The 9400-nt window shown below is 39.6% G+C and overlaps 1 protein-coding gene across 2 annotated transcripts; it reads left to right on the plus strand.

Annotated features, from left to right (window-relative positions):
- The first annotated feature begins 2407 nt into the window (after positions 1 to 2407).
- On the plus strand, positions 2408 to 8944 carry LOC117449320 (myosin light polypeptide 6). Of its 2 annotated transcripts, none has more exons than XM_034086931.2 (6): positions 2408 to 2489; positions 2899 to 2926; positions 6258 to 6401; positions 6537 to 6710; positions 6994 to 7071; positions 8395 to 8944. In XM_034086931.2, exons 1-6 carry the CDS (start codon positions 2487 to 2489, stop codon positions 8421 to 8423), a joined length of 456 nt encoding a protein of 151 aa, XP_033942822.1. In that variant the 5' UTR covers positions 2408 to 2486; the 3' UTR covers positions 8424 to 8944. The 2 variants fall into 2 exon arrangements, with proteins under 2 accessions (XP_033942822.1, XP_071059888.1); XM_071203787.1 differs by lacking the exon at positions 8395 to 8944 and adding an exon at positions 7396 to 7439.
- Positions 8945 to 9400: the final 456 nt, after the last annotated feature.

Below are 9400 nucleotides of genomic sequence, written 5' to 3' on the forward strand. Positions count from 1 at the left end.
CACTTTACTTCATAGCTTGACATCTTCTCATAGCATCCAGCAGCATATCTCTCATCAAGATTTCGCCTGTTGAAGAAAATAGGAATGGCTCCTAAAAGAGAATCCTCCATTAAGAAGTCTCCTTCACCAGTGCACCAACCCAGACTGGGTCCTCCTTATCCCTGCCTCCAAGCAGCTCCAAAATCTACTCCGGAGCAGAAACCTAGGATGCTGCATCTTTCTGATTCACCCTTTGATCCCAGTACCCTAGAGGTGAGTTGTGTATGATTTTTATGACAAAGCTAATGTGGGGCACTCAATTACCCTCTGAGTCCTATTAATCCTATTTCCTGTAGTCAAGATGTAACCTTGATGATAAAGCACAGGTAGAGATACAAGATAGTAATTTGTTTGACAATAAGTTCTGTAAAAGCACAACATGCTTATCATTTGCAATGTAGCTTTCTTCTGACGCTAATACATTAAATCTGGAATGAGATAAGCTAAAGAAAGAAATGGGGCACTAAGCTGTCAGTCAGTCAGTGGCCTCCTTAGGGAGAAAGATGCATTTTCTGCCACAGTATGTGCTAATTCTTTCATTAGGAAGATGATTTCAACAAATCAATGTGACTATACACCACTGATTAGAATAACTAAAATAACTAAACTAAATCCCTTATTCATACCGCAGCATGAGAAAATGTGTTATTCTTCATAAGATTAATAATTCAGAGAGTTTTTACTTGCCCCACTTTTCAAAGCTACACACTGGCTGCAAAGAGAGGAGAGCTTCTGTCCTTCAACTTAGATAAAAGCTTTTGTAAAAATTCACAAAATGCACATTCACCTGACCAAGCTGAAGCCCATTGATTAATGGAAATCATATCGCATATGGTAGTTCTAAATTGTGGCTGCTTACCTTACAAAATAAAACATTTAATGCAAAAAGGCACTGAGCAAAGAGTCTGTTCATTAAAATGTAACCTTCACACAGCTCTAAAATACATTTTAAAGGGATCCTTACCTAATTTGTGTGCTATCTGTTAAAAAGAGTAAATACTGCTTTAGGGTACTACTTATTATATAATCTAAAATGTAAATCCCATTTATTTAACCCTCTGAATGACTGGACAAGGATAAAATACGAGATAATAATAAATGATATTATACAAAAATGTGTTTCTACATTTAATAAGTATAAATAAGATGGAAAGACATATTGGGATTAAATAAACAAAGTATGTAACGTGACCAAGGAAAACATGTTAACATACAGTAAATCCAAAACATAGATTAATTGTCAATAAGATGAATATGTTTTAATGTAAATATGTCTTAGAAGAAACTCAATTTATATTGATGCCCACATTAGACTTTGTGCTAATATTCTTTAGCTTTGTCTGTGCTCTAGCTTTGCTGCCATCTTCATGTGCTTTAGGTGTTACACTGTGTCATTCTTGCTGCATGATGGAGTGTCCCATTTAGCCTGTGTGAATATCTGGGCCAAGTTAAGAAGCCCGCTTCTGCTCACAGTGGGACCACAGACATGACAGGAGGCCAGAGCTCCTGCTGGGGGAGGACGGTTCTTTAGCCACGCTGTTAAGAGATGTAGCAGCAGTCCATGATCTCACTGGTCGAAAATGATCCATCATTCCTTTACAGCCAGACACTCAAATATTTGATGCATTCATTTACCCAATTAAGGGCAAAATCATCAAAGTCAAACTTGCACAACAAATAGACAAAGATCATTTAAAACATCCTAAACCTGTGCATAATCAAAGACTCTACTGGTCCTAATTAACATCCCTTAGTAGAGTCCATTTATTCACTCATTACTCTGCAAGGTTAAGGGCACGTTCCTAAAAGTAATTTACATTCAAAATCACCTCTGAACATGTTTTAGACATTTATCACTGTCCTTGGCATAAGAATGTGTGTCTTATATGGGTTTTCGACAACATCAGTGCAGATGCTAAAACGTATTTATCCAGAAACCATTAATATGGATCGTTGTAATTTTGACACAAGGTGTCAGTCTTCACTGACCTAATTCTCAAATTACCCGACATAACAAGGATTCAAATATTCAATTTTTGTCACAAAATCAAAAAAATATTTGACAAAAAAAGTAGTTTTTAATGTTAGTTTAATCTAATATAAATTGTGATCTCACAGAATGTAATTCTGATTTAAGGTTAACACTAAATAAGGTAAAAACATTTAGTTTACACCCTTAAATGTACTTAATACTTGTATCTGTCACCTCAGTCATAAAATGAGTAGTTTAAGGAGGTTTATGGATATATAATTAGTGTCCAGTAAATCACAAGCTATACCCACGTTTATATTCCTATATATGGAGCGTAGCTGTTCGCCCTGAAGCTAGGACGTCGTGCGTGCTACGTCATGACGCACGGCTGCTGTGGTTTTCTCAACCTTCTCTGAGAGCCGTCACACATTCTTTGGTTAGCTGACGCCTCGGACACACCTCAGCCAACAGAACCATGGTGGGTTTTTGTTCCACTCGACTTGAATAACATTACCATTTATCTTGTGTGATTAGCTTCTTCTTTATAAAAAAATGTTTTAGCTTTACAACGGTGTTAAGTTGAGTTTGAGTGTCTGAAATGGCTCGCGGGTTGCTAGCGGAAGTGCAACTTTTTGAGAAGCTAACATTAGCCTGCACGGTAACTGTAGATAAAGTTAACAATCTCACGACAAGCTAATTAATGTCGCTGGAATATCTACTTGTAAATGAATATGTGCTGAATGTGCTTTAGTTAGCAAATATCTGATGTGAATAGATCTAACTATTTTCAAACTATGTTCAAAAGCTTTTGAAGTCAACCTAAGCTAGCCTTTTTATTGCGTAGCAAAAGGAACACTTTTCATGTAGCCTTATTTCTCTTTGAACAGTCTGACTTCTCGGAAGATCAAATCCTTGGTGAGTTTTGATTTTGTTTGTGGCTCTTCAAGTTCTCTCCTGTATTGCATGCTTTCATTCTTGCTTCTTTAAGATGACACTTTGCCCTGTATCTTCACTATCATCCTGCTCAATGCCCGCCTGTCATAGTAGTTCTGGTTTTAGGCTAGGTTTGCCTTCTTTATTTCCGTACTGTTTCATCACTTTCCACTTGCAACTGCTTGTCCTTTCCAGATTGAATTTAACCTGGAACAGATTCATGGTAAGTCTGTGAAAGAGGGACCGCCTTAGCACAGAACTGATGGCTATCTCGGTGTGTTTAGGGTGTGATCTGCATGTAGATTTTGGTAAAAAAAAACAAATCTGTAATAAATGTGAATGATGGTTGCTTTGCACTGTTGTTTGGTACGTCAAAATCAGTCATATTGTGCATATAACGTTATAATACTATTTCCCCGCTTTGACAGTTTGTCGCAGTGTTTTTACGTGGTCAATCATGCATTAGCAGCACTTATTAGTAAGCCAAAGTAGCCAGGGTCACATTTGTCCTCATAAGTCTTGTTCTGTTGGACTGTATTCATTCCTGGTTGTGTCAGCTTGCCATAAACTTTGCCTGTTATCTTCCAAGCAACTCATCTCCTAGAGCGTGCCCTTTTTTGGTGCGGGATACAGTGGTGCATGGTTTTTGTCCTAAGGCTGGTTTGTTTAATCACACTGACATAATAGGCTATAGCTACTCTCACTCTCCTCCTACTTTCCTCCACTCCTCTAATACCAAATATGGTGTTGGGAAAAGTGCTCACAACCCAGAAGTGAAGAGGCACATTCCTCAGAACAGGAACAACTCCACAACAGTGCCTGAGCTTTTTGCGGGGAATAGCTTGTCCCATAACATTAGAACCAAACTGCCGCCCGGATGTTATCCGACTCCATGTCTCCTTGATAGCTAGTTTTTAGATAAGCTGTTTGACTGTATTACATTGTCTAATGTTAGATCAAAGCTAAATTCATCAACCCTGTGATGAATGACACGATTGCATCATAGCTGATAAATGATAACGCCTAGGTAGTTCCCCTTAAACAACAACACAACTACTCAATGTTTTGTACTCTTTGAGAAGTACTCAAGATAGTACTGTAACATGTCAAAGTGGAGTTGGGGAGCAGCAGAGAAGTCGAATCTTGTTTTTAAAGTTGTGTAAGGAATATATTCAAACCAGATATATTCTTGCGGAAATAGAAGATAAAATACTACTTACTACACATTGATCTTTGATTGCTACCATAACATGAGTGACACGTTTTTGAGATTACACTATATTGACACATTAACAGAACAGTATTACTTTCACATTGTTTAATGAGTGCTGTGTTTTTTTGCTTGATCGTTTTGGAAGTGATTGACTGAATTTCTTAAATACTTTACAGCTTCTGCTATGTCTTTGTTTAAGACTCACAACAATTAACACAGATGAATTAAGTAGTTAATTCATACATTATGTTATTAAGCAAGTCAAATGTCAAATACATTTGGCATCCTTTTCTACATCTTAAGACCTTTTTGTTTTCTGACCAATAGCTATAAAGATCTAAGCCAATTTTTAAAATGCTTTAAACTTGAGTTGACATGCCTATCTGAAACTGATGTTGATGTTTTGTAGGAGGAGCGTTTACTTTAGTTTAGACCTAGAGCATTTGGGATGTTTGTGGCCATCCTCTTCAAGATAACACATCTCTTTAATAAGTTGAGCCCTTTATGACAGGGGTTCCCAACCTTTATTGTGCCAAGGACCGGCAGATCCAATAAAAATCGCGGACTGGTTGTCAATTTGAACTGATTTTAAGATTTACTCACCACCAGCAGGTAGCAACAGAGGCTAATGTTATGTAACAGCCTGAACAAACACTAGAACAATATGCATCCAAAACATATTAACAACATTTAAAAAAGAACCCGTGTCGGTTTTTCAGGAAAACGGAAAACCAAAAAACCGACGTTATTCCGTTTTTTTTTTACCAAAACAGGAAAACAGATAAATCAACGTTTTGTTTTTGTTTGTATGATTTACGGATAATCCAGTGATGGGAAAACGAGGAGAAGGCGTATTATGAAGGACATGTCCGGTCGCCAGGGTGTGTCTGTGACACTGGCATTTGTTTTCAGAAGATATTATGATAGTGTTGTTCGTTCCGGTGCACTCCGACAGCATTTAGCACTACGTCGAGATTAGGATTAAACTTCTTTTGGGAACACCCGCATATAACTATGGAGTTAGCCAGATGTGTGTAAATTACTGTTCATGGTCATTTGAAAACAAATGCCGGTGTCGGACAGACACAAACACACCGAACACTCCTCTTCCTACTTGGCGCACCGGTAACTTTCTCGTGCGCACAAGAGGCTGAGACCAGGCTGAGCTGCCGAATCCCTCGGAACATCATAAAAGCCATTTTCAACGGTTTTCTGGTGGAAGTTTCACTAGGCTACTGGATGAAATAATATGACTGGTATAGGTGCGAAAATTAAACCCTTTTTGAGAAAAATATTATGATAAAAAAAAATTATATAATATATATAATTCTGCAAATATTACGATAAACTCACAGCTATTTCGCGCCCCGGCAGTAATACCTCCGCGGCCTGGTACCGGTCCGCGGAGGGGGTTGGGAACCTCTGCTTTATGACACAGTTCTTTACTTTAATGTTATTTTAACAGTTTTATAAGAAAACATCTATACCATAGCCGTTTAATTTACTGACTTGAAGCTATGACTATTACATGTTTTTGCCATGTTTGAAATCTTTAGAACATTTTAAAACTACAACAACCATGACAAAGATAGTAGTGTTTCATTAGTGAAGTGACTGACCAGATAACTTGCCTGAAAATATAGATTTGGGTAAATTAAGGAAGTTGGAGGGGCATTTGCAATGGCAACCAGAGAGCAAGCTATTTGTCCGCTCTGACGTATCGATTGAAAACGATTATTTTAGTCACAATAAGTGTTTAAATACAGTTTCTTCACGGCACATGAGTTAGGAATTGGCCTTAGAGTTGAACAGTATATTAATACATTGTATTATATTATTATCTATATTTATATAGAAACGTACGCAGATGTGTCGGTGTAGTGCTGTGTGCTCGCCTGCTCACTTTAATTTAGGCCATAGACCAGGCCACAACCTGTGCTTTCTCTTGTCTGCTTGTCTTCCTTTACTGGCTTTTCCCATTTCTCCTCCTATCACTGACCTCCCTCTTCACATCATTCTACAATACATGTTTGTTGATCTTAGTTTCCAACAGAATGAAATCCTCTAATCTAATTGGTCATGTGTCTGTGTATCCTGCAGAGTTTAAGGAGGCATTCCTGCTGTTCGACAGGACGGGAGATGGCAAGATCAGCTTCAGTCAGTGTGGGGACGTCATGCGGGCCCTGGGCCAAAACCCCGTCAACGCTGAGGTGCTCAAGGTCCTGGGCAACCCCAAGGCTGAGGGTGAGATGGAATAATAAACACACTGGGGAGGTCTTAAATGTACATAAATGATTAGAAAATGATCTTATTCTCTTTCGATTGCACAGTTGTGTGTTGCAGCTAGAGACTTACCGCATTTATTCTGTCTTCTTGCAGAGATGAACATGAAGATGCTGGACTTTGAGCAGTTCCTGCCCATGTTCCAGGCCATCGCTAAGAATAAAGACCAGGGCTCCATGGAGGATTTTGTAGAGGGACTGCGTGTCTTTGACAAGGAGGGCAACGGCACAGTAATGGGAGCAGAGCTTCGTCACGTGCTCACTACGCTAGGTGAGCTACATTTCCATCCTCCTTATTAGGTATCTAGATAAGAATGATTTTGAGTTGATTTTAAGTTTACACACTATATTAACAATCTTTAATGTATGTGATTATTATGATGAAATGTCCTTAAAACTGAATGTACATGGCATCATTGGGTTTGCAAGTGTATTATAGTAATTGTTTTTAACTTGTATTCCCCATATCGTTCATTTGTGACATCCCTCATCACTTTTTAATAAAGAGTGTAGTATCATCAATATTGTTAGAATAAATCTTTTCTGTGTTTTAGGTGAGAAAATGTCAGAGGAGGAAGTTGAAACACTCTTGGCGGGACACGAAGATGCAAATGGCTGCATCAACTACGAAGGTGAGAGAGAGAAATAAACAACATAAGATACTTACTTGATGCGGTTGCTGCAAACTGTTTAATGAAACCATCATAGCCAGCCTTGGCATTGTGATAATGACTCCTCAGGCATGCGTTATACTGTGTGCGCTGTGGGAGATGCTGATCATCATTGGAAACACCCTTTAGCGTACTAAACTGTCACTGCAGTTCTGCTTTATTTAGTCTGTGATGAGCTGGTTATCATCCATGTTGCTGTTACTGTCTTTTGATGTGCCTTTCCACTTGTGGCTAATTGGTGCGTTGATATCCGCTGACAGTGTGTCAACTGTTCTTCTTCCACAGCGTTTGTCCGCCACATCATGTCAGGCTGAGGGCTGGTATGGGCATTTGGTTTACCATGAGATGGCACTTCAAGGCTTTCCTGCATTTTAGTTGTTAAATAATCCAATCCCATTAGGCCCCTCTAACACTGATCGCCTGTAGTGTGCCCTTTATATTTGCAAACGGGAACAATGTCCCTTTGCAAAGTAGAAAGCCTGGTGGTCCCGCTCACCTCTCTCTCTCTTTCTCTCTCTCTCTCTCTCCCCCCCCCCCCCCCCCCCCCCCCCTGCTGTCTTGGCCCCCTGGCTGCAGCATGCCCCTCTGCATGTGTCTGGGGCCCCCTCAGTTTAAGACACACAAGGAAGTGACTGGTTTTATTCAGGGAAGGCCTGGTGGCCATTGTTGAGTTATTTGATGGGTGTGAAGGTCGCAAGGCAGCGCTTCTAATCTCATTTGCTTGTCATTGCTGCTATTCAAATAGGCTTCTTCCTCTGTTGGTGTTAGAAGTGATGCTTCTTCTTAATCAGATGAAATGGACTGACATTATAGAGTTTGAATACAGCCACCAGCTTTGGGAGAGTAGACCAGTCCCTTTTCCTACTAACAGAGAAATGCAATACGTTGCTCTTTTGTGCCGATGGAAGCTGATTTCGTAGCTGGCCGCTCTCTGACTGGACTTAAACTCCCTTGATCTTCTCCCCCTTTCTCTGCTTCTCAGCTAGAGGAAAGCATACAGCAAGGATGGCTTCTCTAACTAGCTCCTCTTGGATCATAGACCCTGCCAAATGCTCTGGCTAAATAGAAGATGGAGATGATTAACTCACCTCTTTCTCTCAGTACCCTCTATAACCCTTTCTCCTTTGGGTAGACAGAATGTGGGGGATCTGCCTCCAAATGCAGCATCTCCTACCCAGTTTCGCCAGACCTGGCTGAGGAGGGGGCTGTATCTGGAGGGGGTCTCTGCCAATATCTAGACAACGATCCTAACTCTTGTCTTTCTCTCTCTCCTCTCCTTTACAGAACTTGTCAGGATGGTCATGAACGGCTGAAGACGAAGAGCATCCAACGTTTTTTTTTTATCCTGTCACATGTACCCTCGTTTTGCAGTTAGTTTCAACAGCCCCCCATCCTTTTCCATAGATTAGTTTTCCACCTTTAATTTAAGAAGTGCCTTTACATTCCCTAAAAAAGACCACAAATGGCCCTGGCTATTGCTGCCAGGTCCGTTCACATGTGTGACCAACTTGTATGCATTCATGAGTCTTAAAGCTAGCATTGTTTGCAATAACATTCCAAGATGCAGCGCTAAGGATGACATAAATTGATAATGATATACTGTAAATGTTGATACTACTGTGTCAATGTTGGATAGGACATTAATATATATAAACGGTATACATGTCGGCAACCTACTTTATCATTGGCTAAGACTTGCTTTGGCTGAGGAACCGATCCTGCAGTAAACCGGTATATTCAAAGCCATACTATCATGAGGTAGAATTAAACATTTCAAAAGTGTTCCCAAATTTTGTTGCTGCATTTAAATAAATGTTTTTTCCTGAAAACTCAACTTGGTGGTTTCAATGTAATTGTTTCGGCTTTATCTCACTGCAATGCATCGATGATCATACATTGACACAAGAGGGCAGTGTTGCTGCTTGAATCTGATGTGGTGAAAGGACTAGTTTTAATCAGAATATTCAGGTCGAAATACAAAAGGCTTATATTGATCTGCCATGTATGCTATTTGTTAACTAAATGTAGAATTCAATGCACATCATGAGTGTATATTTTGGTGCTCAAGCCAATATAATTTATTATTGACTGCAACTTCAAGGTTTCTCTTATTGTTAACATTGTTTAGTGACATTGCAAACTCTCACTTTCAGCCCCAAAGTGTCCATGTTCATAACTTGTGACCAAGCTGTAATTTTTACACGGAGGGATTCGGTGACAAAGCACCAAGATGTGAGCAGTAGAATGTTGTTTGGTGGGTCCCTGACCTTTTCTTCATTTTCCTCTCAAG

This window comes from Pseudochaenichthys georgianus, chromosome 7 (assembly GCF_902827115.2).
Source record: "Pseudochaenichthys georgianus chromosome 7, fPseGeo1.2, whole genome shotgun sequence".
Taxonomy (NCBI): domain Eukaryota; kingdom Metazoa; phylum Chordata; class Actinopteri; order Perciformes; family Channichthyidae; genus Pseudochaenichthys; species Pseudochaenichthys georgianus.